Source organism: Psammomys obesus, unplaced genomic scaffold (genome assembly GCF_907164565.1).
Source record: "Psammomys obesus unplaced genomic scaffold, mPsaObe1.curated_primary_1811, whole genome shotgun sequence".
In the NCBI taxonomy this organism is placed as follows: Eukaryota; Metazoa; Chordata; class Mammalia; order Rodentia; family Muridae; genus Psammomys; species Psammomys obesus.
This window is the reverse complement of record NW_026590701.1, coordinates 2,075,699-2,095,001: the sequence shown is the minus strand read 5'-3', so window position 1 is coordinate 2,095,001 and position 19,303 is coordinate 2,075,699. Positions and strand designations below refer to the sequence as shown.

The following is a 19,303-nucleotide window of genomic DNA, read 5'->3' as shown; positions in this document are numbered from 1 at the left end:
GCCGGCCGCAGCCCGCCCGCGGCTCCCGGGGCGCGCGGGAGGAGGTGGCGCGGCCGCCGGCGGGCTGCGGCGGTAACGAGTTCCACCTGGGCGGCGGGCGCGGTGGGCGCCGCGGGGACGCCGCCGCGGCTGCAAACTTACCCGCCTCCCCCGGGGCTCGGCCTCTCACTTTTCTCTCGTCTCCCCGACTCCTCCTGGCTTCCCTGCCACATTCCCTTCTGCCGAAGCCCGGGCTGGGGGGCGAGAAGTTGCCCCGAGCCACCCGAAATCGGACTCGTTCCTGCCGTTTGACGGCTGCCGCCTGGGGCTTTGATCCCGAGGCTTTTTTTTGTATTTTTGGCCGGAATAACCTCTAAAATTTCCCTCGGTTCCCAGCGAAGAAAAGTATCGGGGTGGGGGCGGGGAGCAGTCGGGAGCGCGCGTGCACTTATCCACACATAAATACGCTCCTGCACACCCTCCCTCTCCTGCGTTATTGGAAATGCAAGTGAGGCACCGGCTCTGTGAGTAGCTAAGGCCGAAAGGTGCTAGAAAGTAAGGACCAACTGTTAGGACGCCGAGTGAAATTCCCAGAAAGTTGCCGTAGAGACGTTCATACTTTCACCATAATGGGAATCCAGTTTGGTCTGGTGCTTGGTAAATGACAAGTAAAAATTACTAAATCTAAACCAAAATAGTGAGGTGAGTGGATCTTTCAGCCATCTAGCCTTAAATGTTATTTATCAGTTTGCTTTCTCCTTGTGAAGGTAGGGAGCAAGGACATTTTAAAAAGTGTTGAAGTGTGAAGCAGTGAAATGCCTGTTTACTGGTCTTTGTGCGTGTTGCCTTCTGTAGGTGTGTGAGGTGGGGATTGCTGCTTCAGTCCACAGCCAGTATCCAGTTTGAACGGGGATATTGGGAGATGTTTGCCTGCATTGAGGAGACTGCTCACTTCGTGGAAGAGTTCTCTCAATCCCCATTTAAAAAACGGTTCTTCTGGCAACCATTATATCCAGATGTAACTATTCCCCCAAAATACTTGGATTTAAATACAGACGTCAGTAAAACGAGTTTGGATGTTTTACTGTCATTTCCAGTTTATGTGTATGTTAACTCCTTTTCAGTATTTTTACTCATGTAGATTAATAGTATATGCTAACCTTCAGCTTCCAAAGAAATTTTTCTTTAATTTTAAATTTCTCATTTTGGGCTTTTTAAAAATTCTTGGTAATTGACCCATATTTCTCCTTTCTATAGAATGTGGAGCAGAGGAAGAACGTTATAACTGTGGGTCACGAAAGCCTGCTAAGGCGTTGGAGAAGTTTATGAAGATTGTGGATTGAAAGGCTAGGGGTGTGTGTGCTTTTTAACTTCAAGAAATAGAGCTATTGATCTGATTGATTTAAAGCATAATCCAACAGTATAGACAATTAGATAATTATTGATCTGGTTGTCTTTAGGTTACATTCTTTAACTCATGTCAGCATGCCTGCCCCCATTCTTTGCACATTGATTATGAAGGGCATTGGGAATGGGTTTGGTTACATGTGGATAGAAAGAAGTCACCAAATTGTGCTTATTGTTTTTTTTTTTTTTCATTGTACCTTTGTCCATTTAAACTAAATCGGCATTTAGATTTTTTTCTCATGTGGTACTTGACATTGAAACCAGGACGCTGCATGGTACTCTACCACCAAGCTGCATCTCCAACCGCTTTCAAAATCAATCCACTATCTTGATTAATATCATAATTCTCTTACGTGCTATTTACCTGGACTATTTTGAAATACCATCTCTTCTGTTTTTAGAAAGACAGACTTAGCACACTTTTTTTGGAGATAATTTCCACCTTGAAAATTAAGGTTTTATATGAAATAAAATGCTGTATTTGCCTTTTGGGGGGTATTAGAAGATATAGTTCACCTTTGAATATTTGTTATGTAATCCTCCCCTCACCCCCATATACACACACAAACACTGCTATTGCAGAATTGAACTCAGGGCCTTTCACATACTAGGCAACCACTCTTACTCTGCCAACATCCTTACGTTGTGAAGAAAAGCAAGTTTCATGAACACTATACTAAACTTTTCCAGTTGTTTATTTGGAAAAAGTTTTTTCTTGCAGATAAAGAAGGCACTGTGGTTAGTTAATTGACTCAAGAAGCATTCTGTAGTGTTACTTCATGTTTGTAATAGTCATTAAGTACAAGAAAGAAATGTGTCTAAAAGAATAGTGAAGAAACTTTAATAAAGTACTATGTCATCCATTTGGCAGTTTGTATAATGAACCATTTAAGTGCAAGGTTTTGTTGATTTTTATCAAACTAGGGGAAAATGTTAAAGTGTGTTGGGTTGGTGTAGAATACTTATCTAGCATGCATTTACAGGGCCCTTGGTATATTCCCAGGTACTGTAAACAAACTAGAATGAACTGTTAGAATTTTTAAAAAGTCAAACATAAGAATTTAAAATGCATTTTTTAAAGTGAGTTTCAGGCTCTGTTCCTTAGATCCCTGGAGTCTTCCCCTAGATGCCTTGCGACTTCCTCTGACAAGTCACCCTCCCAAAGCAAGGCAGTTTCTGTTTCTTTTTACCTACGAAAGTCAGTATTAAGAAGTGTTAAGACCTCTGTCTCATGTATTGTTTGTTAATTTGGTTATTTTTATTTTGCACTTAATAACATGCTGTGGGGATAAAAGGCTGAATTAGAAGTAAGGTAGTTCAGATGTCAGTACAAGAGGCAGTGACTGTAAAGGAGTAAGTAGATAAAGTACTGTGAGCTCTAGAGAAGAGAACCGCTCTCTCTCATCTTTTTGGAATCCTTCACAGAGGAAAACATTGTTTTTAGCCTGTGTTCTGGAATCTGACCATCTTCACAAAGCGAAGCAGTGAAATAACGACTTTTCTTCTTACTCTAGGATTAGAGGTATTACTTAGGAAAAGTTATGCATAACTTTTATTTTATGGTTAAAATATGACTAAGATTTTTCACTTAGATTTTTCGCAAGCTTTTCATCATGCAGAGTTAATGGCAAATATTGGTTTTAATTTTTTTCTAACTTCAGATTAATCTTATTAACGTTAGCAAATATTTTATTGAAAATCTATGCACTGTAAGCAATACAAGAAAGTGTTTATGAACCATAGCCTTAACTCCTGTCAGAGCTCATAGCTGTTTGTCCTCTGTTTTTAATTTTGAGCCCTCTCGCCCCAAACGTTTGTGTTTGTATATGCGCATGTGCATGTGGGTGCCCTTGGAGGCCAGAAGAGGGCATCTGCTCTCCTAGAACTGGAGTGGCTGTGCACTACCAAACTCCCAGCCTAGCAGAGCAGTACTTATCTGCTGAGCCCTTATCTGCTGAGCCATGTTTTCAACCCCAGAGCTTACAGTTTTGAAAGAAAGTTTAAGATATGAAACAATATAAAAAGCTAAATCTGAGTACAGAACAGATGAATTTGGCTAAAGTGCATTACTGATGTAAAATTTGCTATAAATGGCAGGGTATTGGGCTCAGCAGTAAGAACACCAACTACGCTCCTGGAGGATCCAGGTTCTGTCTAGTCCAAGCACCCATATGGTAGCTAGTAACTGTCTGTAACTGCGGTTCCAGGGGAATCTACTGACTTTTTCTGGCCTCCGTGGGCACTCCTTTCAAGCAGTACATAGACATACATGCAGGCAGAGTACCTGTACACATTAAATAAGGAAAACAAACAAAAAATGCATGTAGTGTGGATTGAAGAAATTTTGTATGAAAGAGGTACTACCTAAAAGTAATGTAAATTAGGAAAATAAGGAAGAAAAGAAGATATTGAAGTAGGAATGTCTATGGACCAAGAGTATGTGGGAAGTGTAATCTGGATTGCCAAGTGAAAAGAAAACACAAGGTCAAAGTATAAGAGCATCAGTTTGTACTTTATGAGTAAGTTGAAATAGGAGAAAACACAAACGTAAAAGTTCTCTCTGTATTTGACATCAAACAGCCCTGGAGAGATGGACCACACTTCTTAGTTTCTGGTTTTTGGTGTACTTTGTCCATTTTCTTCTTGTTGAGTATGCCATTTTACTGATAAAAAAAAAAAAAAAAATCTGTGCTTATTTCTGTTTATCTTTTCAAAGCGAAAGTAACACTTCTTTTTGACTCTTGACTGTTTAAGGTAACTGGTATATATATGGGATTCTTCAGATATTTCTAGGAATACCCAATGATCCTGAAATTTTCTGAACCTTATGTTCTTGTTGCTCATCTTGACCTTACCTCATTTCATTACCAAATTTCATGTCTTTGGAGATAACACCTGAAACTCAGGTGATAGCACCATCTGTTGCTAAAACTGATTAACTTTTCATTGAGAAACACTAACTCGTTTATTTCATCGGTCTAGTGCCAGTCACTAAGTTCTCTCACTGGCACTGTTCTTTGCAGTTTGGGTGCATAAGCATACAGTAGTTGTCCATTTTTGCAGGCTTTGTATCCCATCAAATTCATTCTTGCATTCTACTTTTAGACTCTTCTGCTTCCTTTTACAAGGTTGAACTCCTGTTTGCTCTCTTACAAGATCTGTTTCCAGCATACTTTGTACCTCGCCATATTTCTCTACTTTCCAGTGTGGTTGCTGTGCTCAGTTCACTCTGCATCACTCTCACTGCTGGAATAACTTCTTTTTGAAACCCAAACCATACCAAATATTTATTCAAATATTTTTTTTGTTCACAAAAAATTCATCTCAGGGCTGGAGAAATGGCACAGTGGTTAAGAGCAGGAGCTACTTGCAGAGGACCTGGGTTTGATACCCACCACGCATGGCTGCTTTCAGTTGACCCCATACCCTCTTTTGGCTTCCACAAGTACCAGGCACACATGAGCAAACATACATGCAAGCCAAATATTTAAACACATAAACATTTTTAAAAGTTTATCTAATGTTTGTAAACTATGGCCTTTGGATTAAATCTGGCCTATTTATTCCTCTTTTAATTCTGAAATAGCATTGTCAGAATAATATTTTAAAATACATGAAAACAATATGAAATTCAAATATCTGTCTATAATAACAAGATCATTTTATTCTCAAGTCAAGTAATAATGACAAACACTAGACAGTGTGCAAAACCTTATTTCCCCAACCCATTATAGAAAAAAAAAAGTTTTCCAAACCTTAACCTATTATAACTTGTAACTTATCTTTCATTTATTTGAATTCATACTGCGTTTTCCAACTCTTAAGACATATATCATGTTGTGTTTATCTCCTTAGCTTTGGTGGGTGGGTGAGTATTGGTGGTGCTATGGAGTTTTTATTTGTTTTTAAGACACATCTCATGTATTCCAAGATGGTTTTAAAGTTGGTATCTATCCAAAGATGACCTTGAATTTCTGATTCTCTTGCCTTCTGTGATTATGTTGTGATTAACAGGCACAAATCATCATGCTTGTTTCTTTTTTAGACTTAATAAGTCAAGCTCTTACTTTTTGTCTAGGCTGCCCCAAAACTTACTACATAGGGTTATTTAAGATTGAGCAAATAATTACAGAGTTATTTCTGTATAATCAGGTCTTAGAAATGTAATTTCATATAATAAATGCTGTGACTTACAAAAAAAGACAAATACTTAAAGTCAGCTTTGTTTAGGACTGTATTTCTTAACTTAGATTTTTTATTTTATGTGTCTGAGTGCTTTGCCTGCATTAATGTATGTGCATCATGTATGTGCAATGTCTACAGAGGCCAGAAGAGGAGTGATTAAATGGTTGTAAGCTGCCATGTGGGTACTGGGAGTGGAGTACAGGACCTCTACAAGAGCAGCACAAGTATTCTTAACTGCTGGGACAGTTTGTTTGTTTTGAAACAGAGTTTCTCTGTGTAGTCTTTGCTGTCCTGGACTCACTTTGTAGACCAAGCTGGCCTCAGACACATAGCCTCTGCCTCCCTGAGTGCTGAGACTAAAGGTGTGTGCCACCACACTCAGTTCTACTGAGCTATCTTTATAGTCCATATGTCTATCTCTCTCTTTTAAAAATTATAAATAAAATACATGCTTATTCTGACCAAATACATTATTATGTATCATAATCTACTTTGATTCAAATACCTTCATTTTTGGAAAAGTTTTCATCTGTGTAAATCTGTTTTGTGAAGTACTCTTAGTCTTGTGGGTTAGACTAATGCAGTGAACATAGATTTGTTCCCTTTTGACTCTTAAATTCAATCTGGAATGAAATGGGAGAAGGTAGAATTAATGACATAATATGTTAGATGGTAGTTTTGGAAATATTGGGAAAAGTGCAGAGGCAGGAAAGTGTTAAGCTTTCCACTGTGTGACTGGAACAGAAGGAGAATTTGGGACAGTGTTATTAGCGTAGTTCAAAGATGTGTGAGAATACTGAAATTGGTAGATATTATAGTAGTAGGACATTAAGGACTTGTCTTTTCCTTTTAAAAGTACTGGAAAGTTTTGAACAGAAGAATGAGAAGCTCTGCTCTGTATTTTAACAAGAACCTGGCTGCTCTGATATCATTAGACCAGAGAAAGAAAACAGGAATTATGCAAGGATATGGTATTAGAATCATTTATCAAACATAATGGTGACTAGAATCTGGATTATAGTAGTAAAGGTATCAGAAACTGGTAAATTATATATGTATTTCCAAGGTGGGGCCATTAGGGCAAAACAAAACAATGTAAAGGCATAAATATTTTGAAAATTATACTTTTATGAAAAAAGACAAAAGTTTTATTTAAAGATTAATGTTTATGATTTTTTAATAATGTGTCTTAATTGATAGTAATTATGTGTATGTGGATTACAGTGTGACATTTTAGTACATACGATAAATGATTGGGTCAGGGTAAGTGGCATAGCTTTACTAGTTAAGCTTTTTTTTTTTTTTGTATTGGAGTCTGTCAGAATCTTTTGTATTAGTTTGCTTTTTGATACTATGATCCCAGTTGCAATCCATCATTGAGGAAGTCAGGGCAGAAATTCAAAAGGAGCAGAGGCAAGAACCGTGAAAAACTTAGAGGCTTATTTCCCCTGCCTTGTTCAGCTGCCCTTATGCTCACTGACTAGTCTAGTAGAGGCAGTTCCTCAGTTGAGGTTCTTTCTTAGTCATATCAGGGAAACAACCATGATTGCCATCACAAGTTTACCCCTTGTCAACTTCACACACAAACACATTACTGTGAAACCCGTGACCTTTCCTTTCTTTGCTCCCCGGCAGAATTTTAACACTTTGAATTTTAAAAGTTGGACTGTGTTTTATATTGTGATATTATATTAGCACAAGAAAAAGTCTCAGTCTTTAAAATTTTCAACACTTTGGGGCTGGAGAGATGGCTCAGTGATTAAGAGCACTATCTGCTCTTTCAAAGGTGCTGAGTTCAGTTCTCAGCAACTGCATGGTGGCTCACAACCATCTATAATGAGATCTGGTACCCTCTACTGTTGTGTATGCATACATGCAGTACAGAGTACTATATAACTAATAAATAAATCTTTAAAAAAATTTTAACACAAGTCCAGGTCCTCTCTAAAAATTCAAAGTCTCTTATCTGTGGGTTCCTCTAAAATCCAAAATAAATTATATAGTTTCTTATTTAAAGAGGAAAGAACTTGGGCACAGTTATAATCATATAAAAAAGCAAAACCAAACTCCAAAAAACCTCAGTGTCTTAACATCTGGGACTCACTCATGATCTTCTGGGCTACAAAGGGTTTGGATAGCCCCACAACTTGAGTTCTACCATTCACAGCCCATGCAGCTTGTCTCCTAGTCTCAGGCCAAGTCCACTGTCCTTGGTAGTCATCCCATGGTCCTGGCATTTCCGGTAAGCTTGGGTCTCCACTGTAACAGGCTGTACCTTCACCATTGACCTTTGATGGGCTCAGTTACCAACACCTTCTTCTGGCCTCTCTTCAGGGGATCTTTGGCCTTGTCATACAGTGCCAAGCCGCAGCTGATTTCTGTGACCTCTTCATTCCTTCAAAACCAATACCATATGGGAGTCTTACGTATTGCCAAGTTTTACTTTCAGCTTGATTCAGCCACCACCCCTCACCCACAGCTATGTGTTTGTCCCTGAGGAACTACTTACTTTCTGATTTCACCTAAATGATGCTGGTCTCTTACTAGTCCTAGCTAATTTTTCAGCACCAGTTAGCCAACATTGATTGTCTCAGTAAAGCAAAGACTTTATTTGCATACATTCTTAATTGTTACAGGAATAAAGTCTTTGAGAGACTCAAGTCTAAGTCTTGAAACTGAGTCCTCTGAAATGTCACAAGTCAGGCTTTCACTTGCATTTCTATCCATATATCTTCCAACCTCAACAACAGTTCATTAAGTTCTGAGCACTCAGTGGCCTTTCTAACAAAAAGCTCCCAGATGTGTCACAATCCTCCCCCTAAAACAGCAAGGTCAGGTTCATTACAACAATACCCACTTTCCTGGTACCATTCTGCTGAGGTTTGCTTCTTTGTTACTGTGATAAAGCATTAACCAAAACAAACTTGAAGAAGAAAGGGCTTATTTGGTGAACAGGTTAGAGGCCACCATTGAGGGAAGTCAGCGCAGGAACCGTGAAGGAAAGTACCGTAGTGGCTTGCTGAGCCATGTTATACAGTCTATACCACTGTGGCACCACCCACAGTAGGTAAGGCTCTCCTATGTCATTTAACAAAGTGTCCCACAGACAAACCAGTCTCATGGAGGCAATTTCTTAAGTTCCTATTTTCCAGTTATGTCAAGTAGACAACCAATATTAGCCATCACACCTCTCTACTAGTTCTTTTACTTAATTGTTCTCAATTCTGATTAGTCTTCTGTGGTGTTACTATACTATACAGTTACTATACTGTCCAGCTGCACCTCAACACCCATTAACCATCCTTTCTTCATTGTTCTCTCCCCTCATACTTCATCCAGGCTCCAGTTAATAGCATTCCAGTCTCTAAAAATATTTTAAGTTAATTTGTGTATTCCTAAGAACTTATTTTTCATTTTTCTAGATTTCTTGTGTAGCTTTTAATTTGTAGACAGCCACTTCATGTTGTTAAACCTTATTTTAAAAGAGAATGCAGTATATGAATGGCTAGTAAATTTTTAGTTCTTGGAAACTTAGTTTCTTGAAACTTAGTTCTCAGAAATGGCTTCATTTTAAAAAAGAGGTATAGGAGAGTTTCACACAATTATACATATAATTAATTTCTGTAAAGATAATTGACACTCTTGACAAAACTTTCTTGACATGAGCCCTAAATTTCTAAGCTTAAAAGAATTTGATAGCCCTCACTGCAAACTATTAACAGCGGTACCAACGGATCCAAAGCATTTAATTTCATGCAGGCCATGAATACTTTTTTCTTGCCTTCCCCCTAAGTAAAAATATATTGACTAAATGTTATGAGAATAAGTCATTATATATGAAAATGCATTTTCATAGGAAATAAGGTCTATATGATATTGACCTAGTAACAGTCCACTACTGATCATATTTGAAAGAAAATTTCAAATTAAATTTAAACAACACATACATTGTAGAAAAGAAGTGTTCTAATCATTTAGAGATTTTTGCTCTTCATCTTTAAAAATATCAAAATTACTCTTAATTAATGGAAGATAGTTTTGTTCTGGTTATTAGAGATGAATGGAATTCATATATAATTTTATTTTCTAGACTAGCCTTTTTCAAACTGAGATTTCTGTGTTAAACTTGAAATAAGGAAGACTCAGATGAGAGTTGAGAAAAGGAGAGCTGTTTGCCTAATTTCCCATTTCTAGGTGAAAATTTCCACCATAATTTAAAAATCACTGTATGGTGATTCATGCTGTAGGCTCCAGAGCTAACTTCAAAGTACTTAACTGACAGCTCTTCTAGAAGGATGGACTTGGGTGTTCCTCACTGTGTGTAATTGGCAATTTACTGATAATTGGTATAAAAACCGTAAAAGTTGTGGGGAACTTTCTTACTTTTAATATAAATTTTAATATGCATGATTCAGAAATCACCACTGTCAAATTAATTAGGGTGTGTAAAAACGTTAGGATTAAGCTCCAGTTGATTCAGCCTCAATATAAGAGTTTTATTTATCTTTTCCATAAAAAGCTTTTCACGTCTCAGTGACCAATGATGGAGTGATGGCATATATAAAACTCAGATATACTCATCTTCACATAATATCATCGCCCTTTACTTTTATATATTGCCATTGTTTCGGAGTAGCTATACGAGAACAGAAAGGAGTCTGCTTTCTTTGGGCAACCAAGGGCCCATAAATATTACATAAGCTGTCTACTGCTAAGCTTCATTCCCTAGTCCCAAGTCTTAAACTCTCAGTTACATTTATTAGTTAAATTGTATTCGGATAAGAATATATGAGATATAGTACTAAAAGTGTGCACATTTTGGTAGAGATTATGGTTTAGTTGAAAGTTTTCTACATTATCTCCTTCCCCCTTTTTTCTCTCCTTTCTCTTCTGCTCTTTCAATTTTAGGAGGAGTGTAAAAAATCTAATAGATTTCACAGGAGTGTTGAAACTTACTGAAAAGAAAAAAACCTAAAATTCAAAAATCCTGGGGAAATAACATTTTGAGGAATTCTATTACCTAAAGCCAGTTATTTTATACTTTCTACATCACAAGGCTGAAGATAAAGCTGTTTTAGAGTACTTGCTTGGAGCATGCTAGGGCCCTTGATTCTATCTTTGACAAAGTAAAAAACAAAATTGAGTAAAAGTTGTAAGGCAGTTAATAAAGGAACACATTTTACTTTTAACATAGTCTTACTGAAGGCAGGAAAATTAAAGGAGTGGAAAGATTAGTTATTTTCTCAAATCCGTAGGAAGGAGTAATTAGAAGTAGAACTCATGTTTGAGTACTAGAGGCTTTAGGGAATTCATTTTAAAGCTTGTGAGCCATTAGATTTATATGTTTAATTAGATTTACCTTAACATTTGAGGCCATATGTATTTATAAAATGTAAATTATAAAATATATGTATTTTTAAAAGTAAATTATAAATTGTCTATGTGGTTTCTTTACATGTATACAACATTATTAGAATTACTGGATTATGTAATACTGTGTTACGACATTTTTACTTTGTGTGGTTCAACATGCATAACTCATGTAAGATTTTCCTCTCTCCCCCCCCCCTCTTTCTAGGAAGATGATCCACATGATCTTGAAGATCTTTCTTCAGCGATGAGGGAACTACAAAGAACCAAATATAATTCTGAAATTCAGGATCTGTATTTTGAGATGGTTTTATTTTCAGAATGAAAAGTATATATGGTTACCTTTATGAATGTAAAGACATGAGAAAAAAGTTATGATGGCAAAAAACAAAGAGCCTCGTCCCCCATCCTATACTGTCAGTGTAGTTGGACTCTCTGGGACTGAAAAAGACAAAGGTAACTGTGGAGTTGGAAAATCTTGTTTGTGCAATAGGTTTGTACGCTCAAAAGCAGATGAATATTATCCAGAGCATACTTCTGTGCTTAGCACCATTGACTTTGGAGGCCGAGTAGTAAACAATGATCACTTTTTATACTGGGGTGACATAACACAAAATGGTGAAGATGGAGTAGAATGCAAAATTCATGTCATTGAACAAACGGAGTTCATTGATGACCAGACTTTCTTGCCTCATCGAAGTACAAATTTGCAACCATATATAAAACGTGCGGCTGCCTCTAAATTACAGTCAGCAGAAAAACTAATGTACATTTGCACCGATCAGCTCGGCTTGGAACAAGACTTTGAACAGAAGCAAATGCCTGAAGGGAAACTCAATGTAGATGGCTTTTTATTGTGTATTGATGTGAGTCAAGGATGTAATAGGAAATTTGATGATCAACTTAAATTTGTGAACAACCTTTTTGTCCAGCTATCAAAATCCAAAAAGCCTGTGATAATAGCAGCAACTAAATGTGATGAATGTGTGGATCACTACCTTAGAGAAGTTCAAGCATTTGCTTCAAACAAAAAGAACCTTCTTGTAGTGGAAACATCAGCACGATTTAATGTCAACGTTGAGACATGTTTCACTGCATTGGTACAAATGTTGGATAAAACTCGTGGCAAACCTAAAATTATTCCCTATCTGGATGCTTATAAAACACAGAGACAACTTGTTGTCACAGCAACAGATAAGTTTGAAAAACTTGTACAGACTGTGAGAGATTATCATGCAACTTGGAAAACTGTTAGTAATAAATTAAAAAATCATCCTGATTATGAAGAATATATCAACTTAGAGGGAACAAGAAAGGCCAGAAATACATTCTCAAAACACATAGAGCAACTCAAACAGGAACATATAAGAAAAAGGAGAGAAGAATATATAAGTACCTTACCAAGGGCTTTTAATACTCTCTTGCCAGATTTAGAAGAGATTGAAGATTTGAATTGGTTGGAAGCTTTGAAGTTAATGGAAAAGAGAGCAGATTTCCAGTTATGCTTTGTGGTGCTAGAAAAAACACCTTGGGATGAAACTGACCATATAGACAAAGTTAATGATAGACGGATCCCATTCGACCTCCTGAGCACTTTAGAAGCAGAAAAGGTCTATCAGAACCATGTACAACATCTGATTTCAGAGAAGAGAAGAATAGAAATGAAGGAGAAATTCAAGAAGACTTTAGAAAAAATCCAGTTCATTTCACCTGGGCAACCGTGGGAGGAAGTTATGTGTTTTGTCATGGAGGATGAAGCATTCAAGTACATCACTGAGGCTGATAGCAGAGAAGTATATGGTAGGCATCAGCGAGAGATAGTTGAAAAAGCCAAAGAAGAGTTTCAAGAAATGCTTTTTGAGCATTCTGAACTTTTTTATGATTTAGATCTTAATGCAACACCAAGTTCAGATAAAATGAGTGAAATTCATACAGTTCTAAGTGAAGAACCTAGGTACAAAGCTTTACAGAAACTTGCACCTGATAGGGAATCTCTTCTACTTAAGCATATAGGATTTGTTTATCATCCCACTAAAGAAACATGCCTCAGTGGCCAGTATTGTACAGACATTAAAGTGGAACACTTACTTGCCAGTAGTCTATTACAGTTGGATCATGGACGCTTACGCTTGTATCATGATAGTACAAATATAGACAAAGTTAATCTTTTCATTTTAGGGAAAGATGGCCTTGCCCAGGAGCTAGCGAATGAGATAAGGACTCAATCCACTGATGATGAGTATGCCTTAGATGGAAAAATTTATGAACTTGATCTTCGGCCTGTTGATGCCAAATCGCCTTACATTTTGAGTCAGTTATGGACTGCAGCCTTCAAGCCACATGGGTGCTTCTGTGTATTTAATTCCATCGAATCACTGAGTTTTATTGGGGAATTTATTGGAAAAATAAGAACTGAAGCTTCTCAGATCAGAAAAGATAAATATATGGCTAACCTTCCATTTACATTAATTCTTGCTAATCAGAGGGATTCAATTAGTAAAAATCTACCAATTCTCAGGCACCAAGGACAGCAGTTGGCCAACAAATTGCAGTGTCCTTTTGTAGATGTACCTACTGGTACATATCCTCGTAAATTTAATGAATCACAAATAAAGCAAGCTCTGAGAGGAGTATTGGAATCGGTTAAACACAATTTAGATGTGGTGAGCCCAGTTCCTATCAATAAGGATGTATCAGAAGCTGACTTGAGAATTGTCATGTGTGCCATGTGTGGTGATCCATTTAGTGTGGATCTCATTCTTTCACCTTTCCTTGATTCTCAGTATTGCAGTGCTGCTCAGGCTGGACAGAATAATTCCTTAATGCTTGACAAAATTATTGGTGAAAAAAGAAGGCGAATACAGATTACAATATTGTCATACCACTCCTCAATTGGAGTAAGAAAAGATGAACTGGTTCATGGGTATATATTAGTTTATTCTGCAAAACGGAAAGCATCAATGGGAATGCTTCGTGCATTTCTGTCAGAAGTTCAAGATACCATTCCTGTACAGCTTGTGGCAGTTACTGACAGTCAAGCAGATTTTTTTGAAAATGAGGCTATCAAGGAGTTAATGACTGAAGGAGAACACATCGCAACTGAGATAACTGCTAAATTTACAGCATTGTACTCTTTATCTCAGTATCATCGGCAAACTGAGGTCTTTACTCTGTTTTTCAGTGATGTTCTAGAGAAAAAAAATATGATAGAAAATTCTTATTTGTCTGATAGTACAAGGGAATCAACCCATCAAAGTGAAGATGTTTTTCTGCCATCTCCAAGAGACTGTTTTCCTTATAATAGCTACCCTGATTCAGATGATGACACAGAAGCACCACCTCCGTATAGTCCAATTGGGGATGATGTACAGTTGCTTCCAACACCTAGTGACCGTTCCAGATACAGGTTAGATTTAGAAGGAAATGAGTATCCTGTCCATAGCACCCCAAATTGTCATGATCATGAACGTAACCATAAAGTGCCTCCACCTATTAAACCTAAACCAGTTGTCCCTAAAACAAATGTGAAAAAACTGGATCCAAACCTTTTAAAAACAATTGAAGCTGGAATTGGTAAAAATCCAAGAAAACAGACTTCCAGGGTACCCTTGGCACATCCTGAAGATATGGATTCTTCAGATAACTATGCGGAACCCCTTGACACAATTTTCAAACAGAAGGGCTATTCTGATGAGATTTATGTTGTCCCAGATGATAGTCAGAATCGAATTATTAAAATTCGAAACTCGTTTGTAAATAACACTCAAGGAGATGAAGAAAATGGGTTTTCTGATAGAACCTCAAAAGGTCACGGGGAACGTAGGCCTTCAAAATATAAATATAAATCTAAAACTTTGTTTAGTAAAGCCAAGTCGTACTATAGAAGAACACACTCAGATGCAAGTGATGATGAAGCTTTCACTACTTCTAAAACAAAACGAAAAGGAAGACATCGTGGAAGTGAGGAAGATCCACTGCTTTCTCCTGTTGAAACTTGGAAAGGTGGTATTGATAATCCTGCAATCACATCTGACCAGGAGGTAGATGAAAAGAAGATGAAAAAGAAAACCCACAAAGTAAAGGAAGATAAAAAGGTAAGTTTAATTTATAGTTATAAAAATGCTCACTTTCTCCTTAAAATGAAAAAATAAATATATTTAAGATGAGTTTGAATTGATAAGAACTTAAGACCGCTGCGTAAATTTGGTATCTCATTTTTAAAATTCTAAAATATTTTGTAGGGGAAGATTTGTTTTTGTTGTTTTAGTACATTTTATTTCTTTATGCTTTATTTGGAATAGAAGTTTTTGAATTCACATTCATCAGCATGAAAATTATGGGTGGTTTATCTTTTACATTTTCAGTAACTGAATTCATTTAATGGTATGAAACATTAGACCCTTAATTTGTATCACATTTGTATTGAAGTTGTATTTAATGCTTTACATTCTTTTCACAGTATTTCAGGAACTTCTATTACTGATTTGATTTCACATAGCGTTTGTTCAAGGATTTTATGGTGGTTAAGATAGTATTCAATATACTTTTATTCCAGTGTATTAAACATTGCATCAGTTAAATTCATGGTCTTAATAAATTACTAATGTGAAATTTCTATAGCGGATTGCTGTTTGTCAGACCCAGTTAAAGATAAGGATATTTTAAGTAATTGTGCTGGCTAGTTTTTTCAGTGTATAGTAAACTGCCCGTTATAATTTGGGTAGACGTTTTTAAAGTTTACACTGTAACATTTATTGTCTTTGTTTTGTAGATGAAACATTTAAACTTTTTTCATCTAGCCTAGACATGTAACATATAATACTCTTATGATCTCATGACACATGATACTAACAGGAAATACCTCTGGTGTCTTACATGTACAACCTTTTGTCATTAGTCCTGTCTGTAATTCTGGGGTGTCGTTTTGTTTGGTTGGTTAGTTGGTTGGTTTTGGGTTTTTTTAATTTAGGTTTTGGTTTTTAAACAGGATCTTATGTCCCTTAGGTCAACCTTGAACTGTGTACTCAAGGCTGTCTTTGAACTTGCAGTGCTCCTGCTTCAGCTTCTTGAAATTATTGGAGTATACCTCCACACCCAACCATATCTTAATACCTTTTATTACTACCAAACCTTATTTTCTGCTAATTTGCATAGACCATTTGAGCATCTTTAATCTGAAAATCAAAATTAAAATGGCCCAAAACCTGAACCCTTTGGGTATCAACATGATACTTCCCGTGGAAAAATTTTATATCTGACTATACCTAATATGTAACAATGAAAACTAGAAATACTTAAAAAAAAATCACATTTAGACTGTTTATAAGACATGTGAAACATAAGTGAATATCCGCCTTGAATATCAGCCTTAAGATAACTCATTTTATATATGCAGACATCACAAAATGAGAAAAAAATTGAAGATATGAAATACTCTTTCAGTTCTAAGCATTTTAAATAAGGAATACTCAGTTTTAATATTCAAACTTTCATAAATGTCAAGCATCTATAACAATGGTTTTCAACCTTCCTTATGCTGCAACTCTTTAATATAGTTCCTAATGTTGTGCTTACCCCTAACGATAAAATTATTTTGTTGCTACTTCATAACTGTAATTTTGCTACTGTTTTGAATCGTAATGTAAATATCTGATATGTAGGATATCTGATACGTGACTCTGTAAAAGGGTCATTTGACCCCCAAAGGGATCTCAACCCACAGGTTGAGAACTGTTGATCTACAGTCTTTCCACTTCAGAATTGCCTTTATTTATGTGTTGTTATTTTTTTGTTTTGGTTCACCAATCTTAATGGTTTTGCAATGTTTTTAGAGAGAGAGAGATGAATGAATACACTTGCTTGTGGAAGACAGAAGTCAATGTTTAGTTTCTTGTCTCAGTCTCTACTTTTTGGACACAGTCTCTCGAATGAACCTTGTGCTCACCACTTGGCTAGGCTGGTCTGCCAGTTTGCTTCAGAGATCTGCCTGCCTGCCCTGCTAACTGGAATAATAGATGCTCACTATTGTGGCCAGCTTTTATGTGGGTGTTGATCCAAATTCAAATCTCTGTGCTTATGCAACAGGCACTTTACTAACTGGTCCCACTCTCCATCCTCCAGTTTAATTTCAACTTAAATAGTAGTTGCATAAATAGTGAAAAGTTCCTGTACGCCCTTCATCAGATTTCCTGGTTGTTTACATTGATGCATGAAGTGTGGGTATGTTTGTTTGCTTTTAAGTGTTTGAAGGTTAAGTTGAAGGTACTGGAATCTTTGCTATTAAGGACTTCATCTAATATTCCCTATATACAATTTTCTCTAATAACAGTAATTTCAGTTTTTTTGTTTTTGTTTTCCGTGTAGGAAATTGGTTAAAATGGTCTGGTTAGTTTTCCAAGGTTTTAATTTTGCTATCTTTATGTTAGCACAGTGAACGAGTCATTTTGCATGAAAGTTTGTTCTAGGTATATTCTTAAGGATATGTTTGTAATCACCAGATACCAAAGGCCTGTATTTTAGTGATTCAGTATTATCTCTTCCATTCTTGTGGTATATCCTCACTTCTGAGCACAGGGTAAGAATATACCAAATATGTTTTGTAGAATTTTTAACATGGTTTTTCATACTAACTGAATAATTATACAACTACTTGGATTGAATGTTACTACTTTTTAAGTTTCATTCACTTATGTAGTGTTTTAACTCTCCAATTATTTCTTTGATTGTAAGTCCTTTTTTTTTTAATCTCAAATCTGAATGTGTTCAAGAGTTAAAAGCATGCCATAATTAAAATGGTATAGGATTTTCCTTCTTTTGTTTTAATTAAGTGTATATAACAATAGTTGTTTATAATCACTGGCATCTAGATGCATCAGATAGGATACTTTGCCTTTAATTTTAGTTATTTGCAAATTATCTCTTTTCAATGTCAGTTTTTCACTTGCACCAGTATTGAATTTAATTTTAAGTCATACTTTTACTCCTTCTGTTTGCTCACATTTTCAGCCATCCTTAAAAGTTTTTTTCAGAAATGTGTTAAAATTTCATATAACATTTCTTTATTAGCGCTATGGTTTGTATATTTAGACTCTTAAAAATATTGAAGAAATTGTTTTATTGAAGTGGTTCTAGACTGGTTTTTCAAGATAAATACAGTTAGTCAATGTCAGGCAAGAACAGATACTTTCAGTGTGGTATTCTGTAGACCTAGACTTCTCTAGTTTCAGTCCAGGCTCAGCTGCTTGCTATTCAACTTCTGCATGTCCATCTAGGAAAACAGATATCAGACTTAGCAATGCTGTGAAGAAAAAGGAACATTTATTTAGAACAGTATCTCGAATACATTAAATTTGTTGGAGAGGGATACTGTAGTCCAAATAAACACTTTTCAATTGAACATAGTGGAAAAGGATTACTATAGAGTGCCATTCACAAAACTTGAAGAAAAGTAAATCTGTTTTTATTTTAGGTATATTGAAAGAAAGAAAATTAGGTGGAGAAAATTTTTCAATTAGGCTGAAACATCAAACTGCCTGCATAAAGTTAAAGATGATACAGAAATTATCCTAATTATTAGGTGCTGAAATATTAACATTACATTTATAACGATTTTTGTAGCTAAGCTACAAAGTTTGGAGCTAAGCAGAGACTATGTGCCATCAGATTACAAAATTAGCTTTGGACTACTTCACATAAAAGGTGTATGTAAAACATATATGAATTTGGTATAGCTTTGAGTCTCATTTTCAAGATAACTTTTACCCATGTAGATATTACAAAATGAGGGAAAAAGTGAGATATTAAACATTCTTGGTTTCAAGCTCCTGTCTGTAAGCATAACAGAGTATCATTCCAATGGGGTGGGTTTGAATTACAAGTTGGGCCAAGTCATTAGCTTGCCTTTTCCTCAATCTCTGCTTTATTTTCATCCCTAAACTTTTTGAAGGCAAGACACATTTTGGGTTGAAGGTTTTATGGGTCAGTGTCCCCGCTGCTTCCACTAGAAGTTCCACCTGGCAACAAGAGGTGGCGACCTCAGGATCCATATTCCCCGCTGCTGCCAGGAGTCTCAGGCTAGGGTCACCACCCTATCCACCGTGCACTCCCAGGAGCCTTTGCCAGACAGGGTCTTGTTAACAAAGGCTATTCCTGAACTCTCTGATCCTCCAACCTTTACCTCCCAAGTATTGAGATTAAAGGCATGCCTCACCTGCCTGTCTGGCTTTCAGATGAGAGATTCAGGATCTGTTAGTGACCAAAAAAAACTATATAAAAGGAAAATCTTAGCCTGTTTCAGTTTATACTACATACAGAAGATGGCTTAATATTAAAAATTCAATGCCTGTAGTTACTACATAAACAA

The 19,303-nt window shown here is 36.4% G+C and overlaps 1 protein-coding gene across 1 annotated transcript in view; it reads left to right on the top strand.

Annotated features, from left to right (window-relative positions):
• The first annotated feature begins 1,251 nt into the window (after positions 1-1,251).
• Positions 1,252-19,303, top strand: part of Arhgap5 (Rho GTPase activating protein 5) — a 64,597-nt gene continuing 46,545 nt past the window's right edge. The window contains exons 1-2 of the mRNA XM_055608570.1: positions 1,252-1,332; positions 11,150-15,035. Of these exons, the coding sequence (XP_055464545.1) occupies positions 11,316-15,035 (3,720 nt within the window). The 5' untranslated portion in view covers positions 1,252-1,332; positions 11,150-11,315. The remainder of the gene's footprint in view (positions 1,333-11,149; positions 15,036-19,303) is intronic.